The sequence below is a fragment of the Colletotrichum chrysophilum genome (genome assembly GCF_026319265.1).
Source record: "Colletotrichum chrysophilum strain AFK26 chromosome Unknown scaffold_12, whole genome shotgun sequence".
NCBI classification, from domain to species: Eukaryota; Fungi; Ascomycota; class Sordariomycetes; order Glomerellales; family Glomerellaceae; genus Colletotrichum; species Colletotrichum chrysophilum.
Window position 1 is genome coordinate 231372 of NW_026517299.1, and position 20901 is coordinate 252272.

Here is a 20901-nt window from a genome sequence, read left to right on the forward strand (position 1 = left end):
TCTTTTTTTTCTTCCTTATCCCACCTCTTGTCAATCCTGTCTGTACCTACGCTCTTTCTCACATTCTCTTCCATTTAAAACTACCGCCCCGTCCTTTCTCTCTCCCTCTGCCTCTGTTTCTTCTTTTGGAAAAAATTGTTACACCTCCTGTCAACCGTCACCGACGACAAACTGCCCCCAGGACAACCCCATACTGTCCCCAAACGCCAAAGCTCCCAACGTCAACCATAAGGTACATACACCACACCACACCCTCCGCACCCAACTCCGACTCGCCCCGACTATTATATATCGCCCACCTCACCCACCACACGCACTCGACCTTCTGCGCAACCCACTCTCCACACAACCACTCAACATCCACCAACTCGGAAACGATTCCTTGTAACGTCGACTTGGTTCTGCATAGCCAAAGTCGATTACCGGAAGGAAGAACACAAAGAAAAAGGGTCGAATAGTTCCCAAGCCCAGCACTGCATATCTGGGCCAATGGGCGATCACATGCAACAGACACAACCGTCTCCTTTCAACTTTTCAAATTTACTCAATCCCGATAAGAACGACAACATGATTTCGGGCGACGCCATGGAAACAACTCGTCTCGGTCAGCTCAACGAGCTGAAGCCAAAGGGTCCTCTCCCCGGCCAGACCGCAGAGAACCCCAACGAGCTGCCTCGTCCCTACAAGTGCCCCTTGTGCGACAAGGCCTTTCACCGCCTCGAGCACCAGACGAGACACATCCGCACTCACACTGGCGAGAAGCCTCATGCTTGCCAGTACCCTGGCTGCAGCAAGAAATTCTCCCGCTCTGACGAACTCACTCGTCACTCAAGGATACACAGCAACCCCAACTCGAGGAGAGGCAAGAACCAGTACAACTCGGGTCCTCAGTCACACATGCCTCAGGATGGAATGATGGCTCCTCCCCCGGCTCCCAAGACGATCAGATCTGCGCCCACCTCGAGCCTCTCTTCGCCCAATGTCTCTCCTCCTCATTCCTACTCTACTCAATATGTCCTGCCCACCCACCTGGGCAGCCCCTTCAACCGCCAACCTCAGGGCAACAACAACATGGACATCTCCATCCTGGCCAAGGCCGCCAACCAGGTCGAGCGCGAGACTCTCACCGCGCCTCCTTTCCACGGCCCTTCCGCCAGACACCATCCCTACTACTCTCACAGCCTCCACAACTCGCGAGGCCACCTGCCTTCCCTCTCTGCTTACCACATGTCGAGATCTCACTCCAACGATGAGCACAACGACGACCACTACTCTGGCTCTCGTCACGCAAAGCGATCTCGTCCCAACTCTCCCAACTCCACGGCTCCTTCCTCTCCCACCTTCTCTCACGACTCTTTGTCTCCCACTCCGGACCACACTCCCATCGCTACTCCTGCTCACTCTCCGAGGCTTCGACCCATGGGCTACGAGCTGCCTTCTCTGCGCAACCTCTCCCTCCAGCACGCCGCTCCCCCGGCTCTGGCTCCCCTCGAGCCTCACTTGGAGGCTCCCTACCTGCCTCCTGCCCCTGCGCCTACGAGCGCCGGCACCCCTCGCCCCACCGGCGCTTCTCTGGCGGACATCATCAGCCGGCCCGACGCTGTGAGGAAACTACCTGTTCCCAAGATCGGAGTTCACCAACTCCTCGACGGCAACGATGGATTCCAGAGCGGCAGGAGTTCCACCACCGGCAGTGTTGCTGGTGGAGATCTCATGGACCGGATGTAACGGAAACGGCTTTCAGCAAAGTGGCATGACTTGACGACCTGGGATATAGAAGGGATAGAACTACGGCGTTTTGGGAATTTTCGAACTGGAAAGGTGGCCAACCTCGACTTCTCTACTTAATCACGAAATCAACTACCTCACATTCTCCAACCAAAGAAGCGACGGTCTCGCCTTTCACGGCGGCGGCTGCATTTCAAACTTATAGAACTCCTCTGCTCGACGGATTTGCAACCAGAGATTGGATTCACGACTCCTCTCCCCCCAACCATCACAACGAAAAGCAAAGTTTATTATGTGCCTACACTGTCTTTTATTTTCTTCTGGCTCTTTTGGATTGAGAAGGGGTAGGATCCTCTTGTATGTGTGTGTGTATATGAGTGGCGGCGAACCCGCCCACTCAAATGTGTCACGGTCTGTTTGTATGTGAGGGCGCGCGATGGGATTTTTACAAAGAGATATCAACCTATAGACGGCGGGGAACCGGTGTACATGGGCTCAAGAAAAGAGCTTCCACGGACGGGCGGGCCAGCGCATCAGCGCTGTTGGGTGTTTTTTCCTCAGAAGAGAGTCGCCGCCCGTACAGAGGCGTGCCTGACCAAGTACGTTATTTCTTATCAACCGAAACTGTTAGAGAAGTTTCCTCGAAACTCGAGAGAAATCAAGAGAACCCGATGATCCACTTCACTGGCATTTCCATGACACCCTCCATCTCGACTTGGCTGTGAACGTGACCTATGCTTTATCAATCTCCATCTCCCTCGTGGCCATAGTGTGTGAGTGAGTTGAGGTGCACAAGTCGGGGTGTGACAGACCCCAACCCACCCACCCCACACAACTCACTCACTTTCTCTCCCACACGGTGGTAGTCACAACTCGACCGATGATCGGACCTTGCTTGGCTGGCTGAGGCAGCGGCGGCGGCAGCCCGTTTGTTTGGGGGGAGCCAGGCACCTCTAGAGGAAGAAAAGGAAAAGAGATGGAGGGAGGACGGGCGCGGTTTGCTCACCCCCACACACCTGAAGCCGCACGTAATCTGCGCAGTTTGCATCCGGGCCTTTTTTTTTTTTTTTTTTGGTTCCCCCATTCTTCCTGTGAGCCCCCGTTTGAGGAGGAGGTCGGAGTGCCGTCGTTGGGAAACGGTGTTAGCCCGCGGCTCGGTTCACGGCGCGGCGGCGGGAGAGAGGTAGGCAAGGTAGCACGCCTTTTCGCATCATTGTGTAATTGTTTTCCTCTAGCTGGACCACCCGCGCGCTCTCGCTCGCTCCATCTTTTGAAACCTTTTTTTCCTGGATTTCTACCGAGTTATTCTACTGAAATATCCACGACCTTTCAATGTACGCACGCAACACAAGAGAAGGCCTACTGGAAGGCGGCGCACACAAGGCAACCTGTGCTATCAGATTATAAGAATGCGCAAATGAAATTTTTTTCTTCAAACGATCATCAGCAGTGACATATTACTCGTCAGATGGCGGCGCAGGCGCGCATGAGGCAGGCAGAAACGCAAAGGCAGGCAGGCATGGTGACAACGCAGCAGGGCACAGCAGTGGTTCTGCTGCTACGCCCCCTGGCTCCATTCAGAGGGAGAGAGAGAGAGAGAGAGAGAGAGAGAGAGAGTCAGCTCCAGCTCTCCCATCTCGTCATGATTTCCTTGGAGTTTGCGCGCACATCTTGGCCGGGCCCCCTTTTTTGGTCCCTATCTCTGCACTTGGTCGCTCTTGGCCCTATCTTTTTTTGGGCTGGGGGATAGACACTGGGGGGGCATGGGGTGGCTGTATATGGGATGGATATCTATGGGGTAAAGTAGACATACGGGAGGCAGATACTGCAGAAATCTTTCTTCCAGCACCCCTTGCACAGGAAACGATGCGTTATCGTCTGCCTCATATTGCGTGCCGTCATGTCCTCTCCGCCGCCGCCGCCGCCGCCCCTCCTGCGATAAAGACAATCGTTTTGCCTGCCGCTGCCGCTGCCGGTGGGTTGGGTTGCGCGGTTGTACGGGAACATTAGTCAAGCAGCTTGACCGTTTACCCCGGAAATTCTAAACCACCACCCACCCCTCCCCCTCCCCGTCCGTTCCTCTCCCGCCCCTCAGAGCTACGTAAACGGGCCACTCGATCGTGCCATCTGCGACCTCCAGAAACCTGGCAGAACACAGCTTGGTTTTTTTTCGCCAATGGCATGATTAGGGAATAGGTGTGGGTGGTGATGTACAAAGGCCTCGAGTCAGTCAACTCTTGTCTTGTTGTCTTTTTCCCCGGCCTGCGAGAGAATAAAGGTCTGGAACGACGGCATTACGTATTTCTCTGGGGGATGATATCACAATCTGCCCCACTGTCCCTGGCATGAGCAGCGGTTTCTGACACCTGTTGCAACCTCTTTTTGTTTTTCCCCTACGCGTGGGGAAGAGACGAGAGAGGGATCACTGAAAAAAATTGTTGACAAACCCCATAGGATCTTCGTAAGGGACCACCGGCCCAGCCCAGCCTTAGGACTCCTTGTTTAGGGGTTCCCCTGAGCTTTTGCCTTGGTTCTTTGCCATCGGATCTTTACGGCTACACCAGCTGGGGCCAAGAAAAGCATGCTACCGGAGCCAGCGGATGGCTACGTATGCTGTCTTCCACAGCCCGGGGCCAAGGAGGTGATGACGGTTGGATTCCCCAGTTTTGGGACATGTAAGTCGTTCATGATGACTCAAAGTGGCCGCTGTCACCGAAAAAGCTTTTCCCCGTACTTTTGTTGGCGGGGAAATCTCCTGGGGATCGGGCTACTCCTTTGGCTTACCTGGAGAGGATGGTGGGCTTGCTCGGTATTTGTGTGGCTTGCTGTTGTTGGGTTGGTTCAGGAACGCGACGCCAAGGTCTCTCTCTTCTCTACGACTCACTCTCACTATCACTCTCACGTAGCGGTACCTACCCTTTGGGCGTGATAGTGAGGCCAGCCAGCCACCTGGTGGCCCCATCATGACTATTCGTGCGTTGTCTCTGTCGTCTCTCATCCCTCGCGCCCGACTTCTCCGGATTTTTCGGCTCCAAGGTTTTGGGCTGAGTCGTTGAATGCCAGCAGCCTTTTGTTGGATTCACAAGTGAATCAGGGCACATGTCGCGCATACCCCGTCTCCCTCTCTCTTGCCCTGGCGGCGGCGGCGACGGCGCGCGCGAACCACGTCGCATGCTTGGCTTGGGCAGGACCGCTGGTGAGGCTGCATTTACGAAGGCTCGTCACATGTGAGAGTGGCAGTAATGGCTTGCTCATCGGGTGCGGACATGCCAGCCCACCAGCTTTTGCGAGGAAGGGGAACTGTTTTACCACAGCTGATACCATATAGGAAGATCTACAAGCCTGGTTTCGGACGCGGTGCAACGCTGGCGTCCGCTCGCCGTAAAGCATCCTCTTGTTTGGCGCCTGCCCAAGAGTTTACACCGAGCAACATGCGAGCCAGAGACGTGCTGATGACGGCGGCAATAGCGGGAGCATCTCTTCCGTCCGTTGCTAGCATCTGCGCGAAGAGTCGCTAGTATCCAGGCAATGGCTTCGGCATCTAAGTTGCGTCTCCGAAATGGCTGCCTCAGCTCAGCAAAGACAGGCGCAGCCATCGCTTGGATGTTTCTCTCAACGAACTGAGCACTACCGCGTGTAGAGGTTGCTTGCTTACGTGCTTGTAGGAGCTCCTTCACCGCCAGACGCGACGTGTCGAGTTGGGTGCACACTTGACGCGCGAGAGGGTGTGGTAGTTGCAGATGTTCAACCCCAAGATGGATGGGTGACGGTACGTACACTGTTGAAAAAAAAACGGGAGTGATGCTTCTACAATTCCATCGCGAAAGCCACCGAGTGAGGGGGTGGGGCATGAGTACCCAGGGAGTCTGGGGAGCGCGGCATGGCGTCGCTGGCGTCGGTGGCATAGTTGGAATGCGTTCCGATTTGAAGAGGGTTGAGATGAGTTGCTATTCGAGACAGGAGAAGGCGGGCGAGGCCGCATTAGAGGCTTGGGCATTGTTTTTTTCGACATGTACGCTGAGGCGGCCAATGCCCCCGGGGAACCGCGGAAGACATGCGGATGCGGGAGAGACGAGACGAGACATGACGCGGATATCTCGTTGCTAAGACGGCTCAGGCGATAGGTCATAACCAGAGTCCTGGGAAATGCCTGGGCTGGCCGGCGGCTTGTGATGTCCGCAGCCTAGGTAGCAAACAGTTTGCTTTTTGGGTATGCGCCGTCTCGTTCGATAACTCAGAAAGTCCGAATGGCCACAGACATGGCAACTGATGGTTGCGTTGCCTTTTGCACATGCGAGTGGACGCTGATTCTTGTTCGATTAGCCCGTCGAAACGAGATCCCAGGTTGAGACACATTTGCGGGCGCTTAAACACGAGGAAAGTCACCCCTTTCACTTGACCATTCCGCCTGATCCAAAACCAGGAAACGGGGAGATGGTGCAATGGCGCTAAAATGCGCTTCAGCAGAGCGCATGTGCCAGGGTCAGAAACCCCAAGACCAGCTGAGTCGTCACTCATGGCCTGCTTCTCCCTTTGGCGTTTTTTTTTTTTTTTTTTTTTTTGGTGCCGCGATTCGAGGGAGCCGACGCCTGATTTCGCATTGACGGGAAGAAGCGTGGGGGTTTGGCTGCTTGTCCCTCAGGGTGAGTTAAGAACGTTGAGGCGCCTAAGCGAAGAGCACACTGATCGGATGTGGTACGTCGGTCCTGTTCTCGCGCTTGTTACTGATGTCCCGGTCGTCAAAGCAAACCGTCCCGCTCGCTCCCGATGGTGGAATCTTTTGCGGTACGCAGAGTGCACGCATGAAGCCATGGCGCCATCCGCCATCGGTTCCGGAGTCGAGATCCAGGGGCAGGTGGGAAAGCCGTCGCCGAGGGGCATCTGACGCCGATGGGCTCTGCCTTATCGTAACGCCGAAGGACATGTGGCTGGCTCCCGGTCGCCGTCCTCGGCCTAGCCAAATCCTGCACACCCTCTTCAGGCAATCAATGGACAAGTTGGAGGTGTCGACGTTGTGTGAGCCCCCACGGCCTGCCCCACGAAATTTACCCCAGCATCCCAAGTGCGTTTTGACGTCGTTTTATGGGGTTGTGGGGGAAGGCAGCCTTCATGCAACCTTGTTAGAAAACCCGGAGCCTTGAGCCAGAACGGGCGATAAGATCAGCAACCAACTGCTCGATCCCTGTGATGACGCAGTATTCACCATTCAAGCATTTTGGTGCGCACACATCGACAGGTCGCAGCGTAGTCTCCAGGAAGACTTGTCGAGAGAGAGAGAAGCTGTCCCCATTGTCCAGGTAACCCCCCGGATAACTGGCCTTTCGGAGCATATCGGAGCATCACTGGAAAGGCGACAGGCCTGCACGTCGGCGTTAGTGACAATGTCCCAATGGGTGTCAGCAAGCAAGGGCCCCGGCATGACGACAGCAAGCTGTATGTAAAATTAGACCATCCCTGAATTGAGGCGAAGCTGGATCCTGACCGTTCTTTCCGGCCATTCGACACCTATCCTCTGCCTGAGAACGAATATGTCGGTGTGCCGTGTAATCCGCGGGTATCAGAGACTCGCTGGTTGTGATCCTCGTACCGCGTAGCGCCTTGGGGCATTGGGGGTGGAATGTTGTTGTCCGCGACGCTAGGAATCTGGAGTCCAGGAAGGGAGTTCACATCCTCGGGCCCGTTATCCGTCCCGAGCCAAACCCGCTCGGGATGTGTAGCGGCTTTTCCGTCGTCGGGATTCAGACTCTGGCTTGCTTCCCCGACGCCTGTGTGCATCTCGATGTCGGCTGAAGGCCCTTTAGACGTTGCGCCTCGTCAGCCTGCCGATAAAAGGGGCACGCCGATAGTGCGACGGATCAGCGTGATGGACTCTCTCTGCGTCGTCAACCAGGGCGCCATTTGCCCCAAGGCTTCAAGCGTCTCTGGCTGCGTGACGCAGACTGCAGATATCATTGCGCAATAGTCTTGACGCATCTATGCTGCACGGCGGGCAGATCCCATGCGTTGGTGAATCATCGGTCCTATCAATTCCCCTAAACGACAGGGTTGCAAGTTGTCCATTTGTGGGGGACAGGTAGGCTTGTCGTGCATCCACCGCCAGTTTGATATTCATTGCGTGTTGAAATTGGCGTCCGGGGAAGCGAAGCTCCGGCTGCATCAAGGCTTGAAACGAGGAAGCAATAGCGCCTCTCTTTCGTATGCACTGTCGATTGTGTCACCAGGCATTCGTCTGCGCATCCCCGTTTGTCAAGGAGGCTGCAGGCAGAAGGCCGATACGATGGTAGAATTGTGGTCGACTCGAGTTGGCTTTCGGACATGCAGTGGAGTATCATCGTCCGGGACGGGGTCCGGCCCCTGAGCGAGGGTTTGCAAATAGACAGCGGATTTGTCTTCCGGTATTTCCAACCAGTGAGTTGGCACAGGCCGGCCTTCTCTCCGCGTCAACCTCTGGTCCCTGAAGCCATGTTCTTGAAGGAGCCAAGCAAGAGCCTGATTGGTCGCTCAAGGAGCTGATAATCTGGCAACCCCGCGTTCCAAGTCGTTGCGTGAGTCTCTGCCCAGACAGCGCGACGAGTTAGGCTCGAGCTGAATGAGATGTTCCAAGTTGTTGGTTATCTTGGCTACCTTACGTTAGCGTAAGGGCAGTGCCGGGTAAATGTGTTTCAGCGACCGGAGAAGCGGGACGACATCGAGGTGCGACGGCTGGAATGGGCGTCCGTTTGGGGCGTGCCGCGTTGGGCGACGAGTGAAGTTCTCTCGCAGCATGCCGAGCTCCGTAAAGATGGGTATTCGTTAGCAGTATCCGTACGTGAGGTAGGTACAATAGATAGCGACAAAGTTGGAGAGCATGAGTGCGGCTTTGAGGCAGACAGCCCCAACGGCAGGTGACGCCCGCCAGAGATAGGCTAGGCACCTACCGTTTCTCCCCAGAGTGGAAGGAAGCACGCTGGAAAGAGCAAACGGAGGACAAATTCCGTCAATCAGCATTGCCGAAAGGCGCCAGGTCAGTGGTTTCCTTGGGGGGCCGGGGGGCCAGACTGGGGAAGCAAGGAAGGGGGTGCACCTTATCCGTACCTGGTTGGAGTCTGGGACAGGAAGAACAGGAAGGACAGCAGGATCTGAGTTGTTTTGTGGCGGCTTCACAATGTTCCCTGGTAGGTCCTCCGTAGGTGCAGCGTGTTGACCTTACTTTACCTTATCTGTGGGGAAACATCGAAAGATGTGCCCCAGACAGGGGATCCTCCGGGAAGTACCTTCCACGTCTCGGTGCCCTGGCCCGAGCACCGGCTCCGGAGTGGACGTGGGCGTGGGCGTGGACCCCTTCCTTCTCCTTCCACGCTCCTCCTCGTCGTGGTCGTGGACCGTGGACCGTGGTCGGCTTGACTCTGGTTGAGTGAGTATCCGTAGTGTCTCTGACAGTCATGATTGATCTCCCGAGGCCAGGCCCGCCAGACAGCCCAGCCCTGCAAGTCCCTGACTTGAGCTGGCAGGGCATTCTCGGCGCAATATGCCCTGCCCTGGGGCACTCCATCTCCAAACAGACTGGACATGGACCCTCCCAAGGCCCCCGAGCCCCAAGCTCCCCAACCCCAGAAATCAGGGCGTGATAGCTGGACAGGGGTCTGGGAAATGGCGACATGGTATGTATGGTCTCGGTGCTTCCTCTTTCCCAATCTGAACTGGATTCTCACAGCCCTCTCAGCCGTTCTTGTCTCTGGCAATTTGCTTTTCTCCGCTTGGGATTCAGCGCACAAAAGATCCGCCATGCGCATGAAGGGAGCGATGAATGGGAACGACGCCCTGCAACTGCAGCCGCCATCACCGAGTGGCGTGTTTGTTCACACCTTGCTCACCTACGGATACCTTACCTACCTTAGGTGAACACCTGGACCACAGCCCGTCGTCGCTCATCCTCCGATAGCACGATAATCATTGAATGGCCATTGCCTGTGCCTGGTTATCCTTGCCTTGCCGCCTCAATCAGAGCCCTCGTTTCTTCCCCATGGCACCCATCTTCCCCCGGACCCCAAATGGTGGCGGAAAACCCGACATTCTAGTATATGCGCGCAAAGGAGCCTCCGCCGCCAACCATGTCGCAACCTCGCCAGTTCCAAGAAGCGAGTTATTTATTAGCAATATGGCCCCAGATCACCCCATTGTGTCTTCATTTCCTCCCTCCGAGCGTCCCGGCTTCCCCGTATAGGCAACCAGAAGGGAAATCCGGCTCGCTCTCCACGCTCGCTGTCGTCTCCTTTACGCTATTCCTTCTCACTCCCGCATCTATCCGCCGCCCATCGTCCAATTGGGCCCTCTCCCAACCCCAGCCCCAGCCGTGTTCCCCCAGACACATCCTCGCAACGGTGTGGCTTTAGTACCCGCTCCCTCACCATCCTCGCCACGCCGCAGTCGTCCTGGACCTGCATCGATACGAGCCAAGCTTCCATGGGCACATCGCCTCGATGCGAGGACCAACCAATCCAACATTCGACCGCTGCTTCTTCCCGGCCTTCCTTAATTTGTTTGGCGTCAGGTCCGTTTGATTGCTCCAATCCCCCAAGAATAACCAATCTGAAGCAACCCTGCGAGTGACAGTGTTCCAGTTGAGCACTTGCACTTCCCGAATTGAATTCCGACATGCCGTGTAGTTTGTTTCCCCGGGAAGTCAAGATGCCCGGTATGCCTAGCTGCAATGCTGAGGATATAGCATGACACCACCTTCCATAGGGGTTCATCCGATTAATCTCCCTCGCTCCCGGCCATGTGTGCACACCACAACTGCCTCACCGGCTCCTTCGCAACACCATCTCGGCTTTCACTGGCAACTCGGTGAACACCTTTTCCCGCCTCGGTCGCCCGGTCTATTGAAGGCCCCCACAATCTAAGATCTTCCGGTATCTCCATTCCGGAACCCGTAGCGAGTTGCCCCTTGTGCGGGGTGCATTTCGTTCTGCGAATATGCGGCGCAGGTTTCAGGGAATTGCGGCCCGGGGAAGAACGCTGATCTCCATGTCGGGTAGCATCGAAGGCAGCGAACGCAACTCACTATCTTGCCGGATCTCTTCGCCGACCCGGCGTGGGTTGACACACTTGCCGACGAGCCTCGGAATCGGATAGCGTTTTGCTCTGAATCTGTCCCAGCAATTTGGGTTCCTCCCGAGTGTGCGTTGCATCCCAATTTGAAGCAATATATGATAGGAGTTCGTCCAAAATAAGTAATCCGGATCTGCGGTACGATTTGAACGATGGGCAAGGGTTTTCCGTAGGCCATATCGAGAAATCCCTCCAATCTCTGAGAGCGCGCCCAGTTGATTCTTGCGTGAACTCGCTACTTTGACCCGTTCTAGCATCGGAATGTCCTCCGTCAAAAGAAGGCGAGGAGACTCGTTTCTAATGTTCTCCTTGAGAAAGTCATTCGGCTCCTTTATCCGATACACCAAGAGCTTTCAGCAGCCTCTAGGTCAACTTAACGACTTGTTGATGTCACTGAGCTGCGCTTCAAATCTGGGGCTTATGTCCTCGAGGATGGCAAGCGTGTAAGCGACGCAGCAGGCTTTGAAAATAAAGTTACCCAGGGATGCCTTTCAGTCCGGAGAGATGTGGAATACGGAGGCCAGGTCTACAGAGCTCTCTAAGTGCTCTTTCCAACATAATAGTTCCGTCTACGTAGGTACGATTAATGATGTGAAGTGAACGGTGTGTTGGCTGATGCATCTAAGATTCTCCTTGCAACAGTATGCTTTTTTTTTCTTTTCATAAAAAAAACCAATTACGCCCAAACTTGTAACGCCATGTGCTTGTCTGGTCATGGAGCAACGGCGTCATTTACGCAAGCCACGGGTGTCGTTCAAGACCCCCCGGTAGTAGGTGCCGTTCTTGACGGAAATGGCAAGAAGGAGCAAAGCCGTGAGGCCTTCAGCAGTTGGGTTGCGCCAACCGGCAGGAGAGGTCTCGAGAGTCTTTCTTGGAGAGACGGGATCTTTCCCATACTGTGGTCCCTTGATACCGGATGGTCTAGTTACCTAGCTACACCCGTCACTTTATTGCAAGTGACTCTTCGTTGATTGCGAACGGAAGGTAGCTGCTGCCTCACATAATTCGCAGGTGGTGCCGCGGAAGTTACTTGCTTTGAGGAAAGAATGCTGGACACCTTCTGCTATAAAAGTGATCTTGCCGACACATGTGCGCTTGCTTTTCAAAACCACGAATCGTTCTCGCCTCCGTTGAGGCATCGTGCCCGGACGTACCTGCCAGACATGTGTTTACGTCGTCCCTCTTCGTCGTCCTCGACCATCGTCTCTCTCGTCGTCTTCTCCCTTCATCATCGACAATACTTCAAAGACTTGCCTCATTCGCTGATACTTTTTGGTCTATACGGGTAAGTCTACACATTGCCGAGAGCTGTCAAGCCACTAACAGCTTTTATCACAGACAACGACTCTCCCTACAAACACACACATCACTCGTTTACAGCGTGCTGTCCCGATAGCAACCATGAGAGAGCTTCCCCCTCTGCAACTTGACGGCATCGAGTCCGAGCGAGAGGAGGAGATGGAGATTCAGGCCGAGAACGACGCTGAGAAGTCGGCCGCCAAGGAAGAAGAGGATAAGGGAGCTTTCGACACGCTCACGGGCTTCTTCCAGCCTCAGACTAACGCTCCGCCCAAGAAGCCTAAGCATCGCCGCATCAGGTACCGCTTTCTCACTCCATCAGAGTGGGCCATCTTCGCTCATGGCATCGGTGGCGTCAAAGACACTGAAGGCCACGTCGCCCTCCATCCCACCTGCTGGTACTACCCGCCCAAGGGCATTCCCAGCGGTCTGTACCGAGACGTTATCTGGCACCGTACCAAGTACTTCTACTTCTATCACGGCATGAGCACCATCCGCTGGTTCGGATACATCTTGCAAATCATCTTGGGCGCTGTCCTCACCGCCATCGGCTCCATGTCCTTCAAAAATGGTACACCGATCACCATCATTGCCGCGAGCAACACTATCAATGCTGGCATTCTCGCCCTTCTGCACAACAGTGGCCTGCCCGACCGCTACCGCTCCGACCAGGCGGAGTTTAGCGAAGTTGAGGACCACATCAAGAAGGTTCTCGACACTGGTGTTGTCCCCGAAGACATGACAGTTGATCAGGCCCTCGTCCAGTGTTTCGATCTCTACTGGGAGGCCAAACAAACAATTCAAGCCAATATTCCAGCGGTGTATACCCCGAGCTCAGTTCTTCAAAGCGGTCAACGGGCTCCTGAGAAGGGCCAGAAAGAGGGTCAGCCTGGCACACCGGGACAGGCACCAGGCAATACCGGCCGCGGCTCAGTGATTGCCTCCAGGGTTTCTGCATCAGCCTCGGCAGCCAATGCTGGAGCCGGAGACAAGGTTAAGGAGAAGTAGAAAAGAAATCGCAGTTACATTTGAGAGGGAGCATTCTGTTAGAAACTTGCATTATCGATGAGCTTCAGTTATGCACGGGAAGGAACGGGGGATGTCAATGAGTGTTCGTGCTTTTTTGGAGGCAACAAAAAGTGGCCATATATCTTAGTGAGAGGATAACCAACGTCTGGGTTGGAATTCGTAATAGTGGCAGAGGAGTCACGATAATGAGAGAACTTACGGTATGGCTGGAGTTGAGTTGAAGTTAGTTGCTGTTGGCAAGATTCCTCGGTGCAGTTTGTCACCGAATGACTCACCGCCTTCGGCAGAATACATGGACCCACTGAAATTTCTCTCGCAGACCTGTAGTACCTTTGACTTCAGTGACAGATCAAAGCAAAGCCGACCCAAAAATTGTGAACGCTCAATCGCATTACATGTCTGCATGTTGATTCCGTATATACGAGGAGGTATTCGCCAAGGCACACGCGCTGCGAGCCGGCTACTACGACAACCGCTCCCATTGAGGACATCCGGTCTATTGCGTCGCACGGATTGCTCTGTCGCATCTCATACTCGTCTCATTTTGAGGGGCAGCTTTCCTTCAGCCAGACGGTGCAGCACCCAAGCCGGCGAGGACCCGAAAATTGAAAAGATGGGCGCGGAAGACCCCGTCATCACTTACGATGGCAAGGAGTTCAAGGGCGTGAAGGAGGGCAAAGCCACCATCTTGGTCCCTGCTGAGGCCGCGGGAAAGCAAGGGAAGCAGCAGGTTTTCTACAACCCGATCCAGCAATTCAACCGCGACCTTTCAGTTTTGGCCATCAGAGCTTATGGCGAGGAAGTGGTCGAGCGTCGCGCGGCACAGCCGGCTTCCAAGCGCAAGGAGAAGAAGAGGCGGCGCGCCGCAGGAGACGACGGCGGCGACAGGCCGGCCAAGGTTCAGGTAACGGACGACGGCAAGCCGGCGGAGACGACGAACGGCGAAGCGCAGAGTGCGCAAACAGAAAGCGGCGCTGCTAACGATGCTAAGGCCGAGACGGAGGAGATCGCACCCCCGGGCGCGACCGAGCCTCAGGACGCCGAAGACAAGTCCGCTCCCGAGAAGAAGGCCCCCAAGTTCACCATCCTCGATGCCCTGTCGGCCTCTGGACTACGTGCGCTGCGCTACTCGCATGAATTACCGTTCGTGACGTCCGTCACGGCCAACGACTTGACAAAGTCCGCTGTCGAGTCGATCAAGCTGAATGCGAAGCACAACGGGCTGGACGACAAGATCCAGGCGAACCACGACGATGCCATCGCCCACATGTACAGGCGCATCGCGGACGACCTCTCCAAGCGCGACCGCTTCGGCAACCCCAGCAAGGAGAACAAGTACGATGTCATCGATCTCGACCCTTACGGAACTGCTGCCCCGTTCATCGACGCTGCCGTGCAGGCAGTCAGGGACGACGGCGGTCTGCTCTGCGTCACCTGCACCGATGCCAGCCACTGGGCCGGCCACTGCTACGCCGAGAAGAGCTTCTCGTTGTACGGTGGTGTCCCCATCAAGGGTCTTCACTCTCACGAAGTTGGTCTGCGCATCATCATTCACGCGTTGACGACCGCGGCGGCCAAGTACGGTCTGACCATCGAGCCCCAGCTGTCGCTGTCCATCGACTTTTACTGCCGCATTTTCGTCAAGGTCCGCAAGTCCAAGGACGCGGTCAACTACCAGGGAGGCAAGACGATGATTGTGTACAACTGCCCTGGCTGCTCGGCATGGGAGACGCAGCCTATGGTGCGGACTCGCCCGTACCCCAAGAAGAAGGATGGATACTTTTACAAGCATGGCCTGTCTCAAGGTCCTCCGACGGACTCACACTGCCAGCACTGCGGCTCGGCACAGCATATTGCCGGACCGATGTACGGCGGCCCATTGCACAATGCGGAATTCATTGAGCGCATTCTCGATCTCATTCCCACGGTCGACAAGAGTGTTTATCAGACGACCACGAGAATAGAGGGCATGCTCCAGACGGCCCTCGAGGAGTACATCCCTGGCCCGGAGCCCGCGGAAGCGGTTGATCCCAAGGACAAAGAGCTTGCGAGGATCGACCACTACCCCTTCTTTGTCATGCCCAGCAAGCTGGCTGGCACGCTCAACACACAGCAGCCTCCTGATGATGTCTTCAGGGGCGCACTGAGGCACCTCGGTTACCGTGTCACGCGCAGCCATTGCCGGCCTGGCAGCGTCAAGACGGACGCGCCATGGGAGGCTATCTGGTTCATCATGCGGGAGTGGGTTCGCCAGAAGGCCCCCGTCCGCACCGACAAGATCAACTCGCAGATGCCGGCATACACGCTGCTGGGCCTGAACAAGGCCGAGAAGAACGGCGATGCCAAGTCGACCGACGAAATCAAGGAGACTGAAGAAGCCACCACGACTGAGGCTAAGAAGGCTGAGGTGACTGAGGAAGGAGACAAGACGGACGTCGAGATGCAGGACAGCACGGAGGAAACGGCGAAGGCGGCGGAGAAGGGCGAGGAGAAGGCGGCCTCGCAGGAGGAGCTGCGGAGGACGCTCGTGTTTGACGAGAAGCTCGCGCAGCTGGGTAAGCGCACACAGGGAAAGAAGTTGGTCAGATACCAGATGAACCCGAGAGAGAACTGGGGCCCGATGACGCGAGCCAAGGGGCAGTGAGTGTGATGGACGAAAGCGAAAAGAAGAAGCTGGGGTTGTTTAAGTCGATACTTTTGGAGGCAGAACAGAATACCAGAGTTGAAGCAGAATTTTAAATTGCGAGGTAAACCTCTCACCCGCTTGCCCTGCCCTGACCCTGCGTCATTTCCGTCACTGCTGGAGCCTTCGAAGTTGACAAGACTGGAGACGCTGACCCTAAGCTCGATAGCCATGTCGAGATGCCATTCTCGTTCGGCGCCCCTCAACCAAGCAAGCTCCGGCGCCAACGGACAAGGTCAACAGATTTCCTTTCTCAGAACTTGGCGAGACTCTTCGGTTCGCAGCGGTCCCCCACCAGGCTGCGTGAGGGTGGGCTTTTGGCATCGGCTTCGCCCCTCCCCTCGCCCCTCGCGACCCGCATGGGTAAGCTGCGCAACCAAAAATGGCGCGCGCCGCATAGTCCGCAATCCAGCGCCAACATACCCCAATTCAGATTGAAGAGGTGGGATGGCCGAGTGGTCTAAGGCGACAGACTTAAGTTCTGTTACTCGAGAGAGTGCGCGGGTTCGAACCCCGCTCCCATCATTTTGGCACCTATATACTTTTGTTTCGATGGTCAATGTCGTTGGTTTTTTGTTTTGGCTCCTGTCCGCCATGTTTTCTGGAGTTGCACGCAATTGTGTGCTGTTTTGTGAAGGTGCGTTGTGGACGGCCGGTTTTTTGTTCTGGCGGGCCATGTCTGGTGCTGAGGCGGCCTGTTGTGACTCGCTGCGGGCGTCGGGTGCCGTGACTGCGATTGGTTCGGCGACGCTGGCCGCTGACGGGCACAGATTCCAGCGGCTTAGGGACCCAAGATAACGGGCAAGATTGCGAGATCTACCCCGCCTGGGCAGCCGCTGCAGCGGGCGACTCACTACAAACACCAGGGTCGGGTCTGCCAGAAATAACGCAATCAGCGGGCGGATGACACACTTGACAGGCACATGCCGCGCAACCGGACCTTTGGGCTGCATGCCTGCTTACAATTCCCACTCTCGCTGCGGCTTCCTGTTCGTTCGCTCGGAATTGGACATCGGAGGTACCTTACCTTACCACTAGGGCTTCCAGCGCAGCCGGCTTATTTTTCGACCTCACACCGAGACATTGCTCCGGGTCCCAGGGATACCAGAGATACCGGCACCTGCCTGAACGGGCTGACGGTCTTTGTACTGTCTCGAGTGGCTGCCTGGGAGCTACCTAGGTCCCGATCTCTACTCTCAACCTGCCGGCGATAACTTGCCATCCACAACTGCAATCAACTAAATTGGAGACAGGAATCTTGTTGGACAGCAGAGGCCAGAAAGAGTCATCCACTGCCTCCCCATAGCACGATGGATGTTGCAGAGCCTCTGGGTTTCGAGCCCCGCGACCACGGGCTGGTACCCCGCCGAGCCCTCGATGCCACCTTCGTCGATGGCAAGCTGAGCTTCACATCCCAGCGCGGCAGTGAATCCGTACGCCCGGAGGAGATTGTCTTCATCATCCCGGCGAATCCTCACCTCAGCTCGGGTCCCATCATCTGCGCACTGAGAGAGGACGCTGAAGCCAAGGAATTTCCGTATCAGCTGGATATCTTCTTTGTCGCCGGCGACCTGCCCCCAGAGCTCACTGACGGCCTCCTACTCTCGCAATTCCCCGACCACCTCAATCCTCAACCAAGCCGCCACGATGTTCACTTCATCGTTTCTACAAAGTCCGGCCTGGGCCATGCTCCGAAATTCTGGGACAATGTGGTCCAGCCTCTGGTCATTCTCGCGGATCAAAAAGCACCAGGCGGCATGTCATCGCAAAGCAATGGCTTGTCTGACAGGTTCAACGTTCTTATTACCAAAGACGCCGACAGCGTTCGCAACTTTGCAAAAGACAACTGGGCTTCAAGGACGCAAAATCAGCCGGGTTCTTCTACTACCAAGACCGAATTGATTGTTCTGATGAGTGGCGATGGTGGCGTTGTCGACTTGCTCAACGGATGCGAAGAAACGGAGACGCCGACTGCTCTTCCGACCATCGCCGTGCTGCCCCTCGGCACCGGAAACTCCAACTTCCACTCATCCCACAAGCCTCTCTACACCGAGAACGGGCCGTCGCACATGGTGCTCGGCCTCCGCACGCTCTTCTTCGGCACGGCCGCCCCGCTCCCCAGCTTCCGTGCCTCTTTCTCCCCCGGCGCCCGGTTGGTGACATACACTCCGGAACCTGACGCCGAGAAGCCTGAGGATGTCATCCTCCGCAATGATGGTGTTGACCACCTTTTTGGAGCCCTCGTAGCCAGCTACGGCTTTCACGCCCAGCTGGTCTGGGAGAGCGACACGCCTGAGTATCGCAAGCATGGAGACAAGCGCTTCGGCATGGTAGCGCAGGAGCTGCTCAAGGAGAGCCATGCGTACACCGCCAAGGTCGAGGTTCGAAGCCCGGACGGCGCTGCGCTGAAGGTGCTGCCGAGGGAAAAGTACAGCTATGCGCTGGCGGCGATGGTGTCAAACCTGGAGAAGACGTTTACGATCTCGCCCGGCAGCGGGCCGTTGCAAGGCCGGTTGAAGCTGGTTCACTTTGGCGCCGTGGGAGCGGAGAAGACGATGGAGATCATGATGGCTGCTTATAAGCAGGGCTCGCACGTGGGCATGAAATGGAAGGATGGGGAGCAGGAAGACTACGTCGGCTACGAGGATGCGGAGGAGATCAGGGTGACGATCGGGGAAAGCGATCCTCGCTGGCGCAAGGTCTGCATTGACGGGACCATCGTCGAAATACCAGAGGACGGTTGGATGGCGGTCACCAAGGTGAAGCATCCGCTGTTCAGCATTCTCGCCGATCGATCCATATTGTGAGGCGGATATTGTGGGCAACAGAAATACAGGCGGAGAAGAGACGGGCTAGAAACATGCAATAATGATTGAACGCACCTATCACGGATGATGAAAACAACTATCAATCCCAGAGAACCAAATATACCGACGATTACATTCAAAGTTGAGTCGGATCGGTGGAGAGATGGCTCCGTCCAAGTTCACAGCGGCGTACTCGGCGCCCGAACGGGACGGATAGTCGGAAGAGCGAGCGGCTAGGACGGGACGCCGCAGCAGGATGCGAAAGCTTCTGCCTGTTGATGCATGTTTCAGTCAACAGCCCAACCTTTTCCCGCACTTCGGGCGAACTTGCCAGTGAATCTTACTTGTTGGACTTTTCTGAGGTACGGAATGCCCGAATTACCCCGAATGTGAATGAGACCATTCCATGCTAGTGCGCCACAAAGCCCAGCCCAGTGACAGACACGAAGAACATGTGTACGCAGCGACACGAAGTCGGGACCGAGAGGTGTGGCTTTCAACCAAGGTTCCTGTCATCAAAGGAGACTCGGGCCCGATTTCAATGCCTCAGATGCCAGAGTCAAGTTCAGTGATGTCTTGTATAAATACTCTTCTAATCCACGACACCAAACGCTGGTTTCATTTCAACGTCTTCAATCTTGCCGACATTGCCTCTCTTTTCTCATAACAGCCGGTTCACAACTGAAGAAATGACCCAGCTTTACGATGTCATTGTTGCCGGCGCGGGCCCAGTTGGCCTTCTCTTGGCATGCGAAGTAGCCCTAGCAGGCGCATCCGTCCTCATCCTCGAACGGGACGCCAAGCCCGAGTCCGAGTGGAAAAGCAACCCCGTCGGCTTCCGGGGTCTCCACCTCCCCTCCATTGAGCTGCTCTACCGCCGCGACCTCCTCGGCGAGCTCTACGACCTCACCAACCGGCCCCACAAACCCCCGAAAGGGCCCGGGATGCAGTTCGGCGGCCATTTCGCAGGCATCCCTCTGAACCTAAACCAGCTCGACCTGAATCGCTGGAAGTACCGCCTCCCGGGCCCATCGCTGATGCCAGGCCCCATTACGATCGACCGCATTGAGGCTGTCCTCACCGAGCGGGCGGAGAGCCTGGGCGTCACGATCCTCAGGGGTCATGGTTTCAACAGGATCGTCGAGGAGACGCAGAGCGGGATCACGGTGGAGGCGGGAGAAGAAGGGCAGAACTTCCGCGGGCGGTGGCTCGTCGGATGCGACGGCGGCCGGAGCGCGATCCGCAAGGCGGCAGGGTTCGAGTTCCCCGGGACGGAAGCGACTTTTACCGGGTACGTCGTCCACTGCGACCTGGATCATCCCGACAGGCTGGTGCCGGGGTTCGTGCCCACGCGGCACGGCATGTACATCTTCAGGAAGCCCGACATGGTGTACCTGATGGACTTTGACGGCGGCGCGGGGCAGAAGGCGGAGCACTCGCTGGAGCGGCTGCAGGACATCCTGAACCGCGTCACGGGCAAGCCTGACGACGTGCGGATGACCAAGATCCATCTCGCGACGCCGTTCACGGACCGGAGCAAGCAGGTGACGACGTACCGCAGGGGGAGGGTGCTCCTCGCCGGGGATGCGGCGCACATACACCCCCCTCTCGGGGGCCAGGGCATGAACTGCGGGCTGGGCGACGCTATGAACCTGGGATGGAAGCTGGCTGCCTCGGTCCGACAAGAGCAGCAAAGCCCTGACGGCAAGGCCAACTTTGAGTTGATTGATACGTATGAGAAGGAGAGATATCCGATTGGAGAGTTCGTCCTCGAGTGGAATCGGTCGCAGGTTGCGGCGCTGCAGCCGAACGAGACCGGGTACGCCGTCCAGAAGCTCGTCCGCGACCTGATCGCCACCGACGACGGCGCCAATCATTTCATCGACCGGGTCTGGGGCCTTTCGCAGCGGTATGATCTCGGCAGCGACGTGCATCCGGCCGCAGGGCGAAGCGCCCCGGACTTTACATTCAAGGACGGCACGAGATTGGGGCCCAAGATGGTGCAGGGCCGGGGAATGCTCATCGACTTTGAAGACGACGGCACGCTGAAGGATTTGGTCACAGAGAAGTACGAGAAGAGGCTCGACTACATCGGAGCAGACGTGGAGGATAGGCGCGGAATCCGTGCTTTATTGATTCGGCCAGACGGATTCATTGCTTGGGCAGTGGAAGAAGGTGCGCAAGTTGATGTTGATGAATTGAATGTTGCGCTAGAGAAGTGGTTTAAAATCTAGAAAGAGCAAGAAGTGTGGTGGTATCCGTCAT

At 56.2% G+C, this 20901-nt stretch overlaps 5 protein-coding genes and 1 non-coding gene across 6 annotated transcripts; all 6 read left to right on the forward strand.

Annotated features, from left to right (window-relative positions):
- Window positions 1–501: 501 nt before the first annotated feature.
- COL26b_002431 (uncharacterized protein) lies at window positions 502–1728 on the forward strand (the record flags this gene model as incomplete). Its single annotated transcript, XM_053175351.1, has 1 exon — window positions 502–1728. The coding sequence occupies one exon, from the start codon at window positions 502–504 to the stop codon at window positions 1726–1728; it is 1227 nt and encodes a 408-aa protein (XP_053040657.1).
- Window positions 1729–12219: 10491 nt separating this feature from the next.
- On the forward strand, window positions 12220–13125 carry COL26b_002432 (uncharacterized protein; the record flags this gene model as incomplete). The annotated part of the gene is made up of 1 exon (XM_053175352.1): window positions 12220–13125. The coding sequence occupies one exon, from the start codon at window positions 12220–12222 to the stop codon at window positions 13123–13125; it is 906 nt and encodes a 301-aa protein (XP_053040658.1).
- Window positions 13126–13759: 634 nt separating this feature from the next.
- On the forward strand, window positions 13760–15790 carry COL26b_002433 (uncharacterized protein; the record flags this gene model as incomplete). Its single annotated transcript, XM_053175353.1, has 1 exon — window positions 13760–15790. The coding sequence occupies one exon, from the start codon at window positions 13760–13762 to the stop codon at window positions 15788–15790; it is 2031 nt and encodes a 676-aa protein (XP_053040659.1).
- Window positions 15791–16270: 480 nt separating this feature from the next.
- On the forward strand, window positions 16271–16354 carry COL26b_002434. The gene has a single exon. It is a non-coding gene; the product is annotated as a tRNA-Leu (tRNA).
- Window positions 16355–17139: 785 nt separating this feature from the next.
- On the forward strand, window positions 17140–18636 carry COL26b_002435 (uncharacterized protein; the record flags this gene model as incomplete). Its single annotated transcript, XM_053175354.1, has 1 exon — window positions 17140–18636. The coding sequence occupies one exon, from the start codon at window positions 17140–17142 to the stop codon at window positions 18634–18636; it is 1497 nt and encodes a 498-aa protein (XP_053040660.1).
- Window positions 18637–19325: 689 nt separating this feature from the next.
- Window positions 19326–20870, forward strand: COL26b_002436 (uncharacterized protein; the record flags this gene model as incomplete). Its single annotated transcript, XM_053175355.1, has 1 exon — window positions 19326–20870. One exon carries the CDS (start codon window positions 19326–19328, stop codon window positions 20868–20870), a length of 1545 nt encoding a protein of 514 aa, XP_053040661.1.
- Between the last annotated feature and the right edge of the window lie 31 nt (window positions 20871–20901).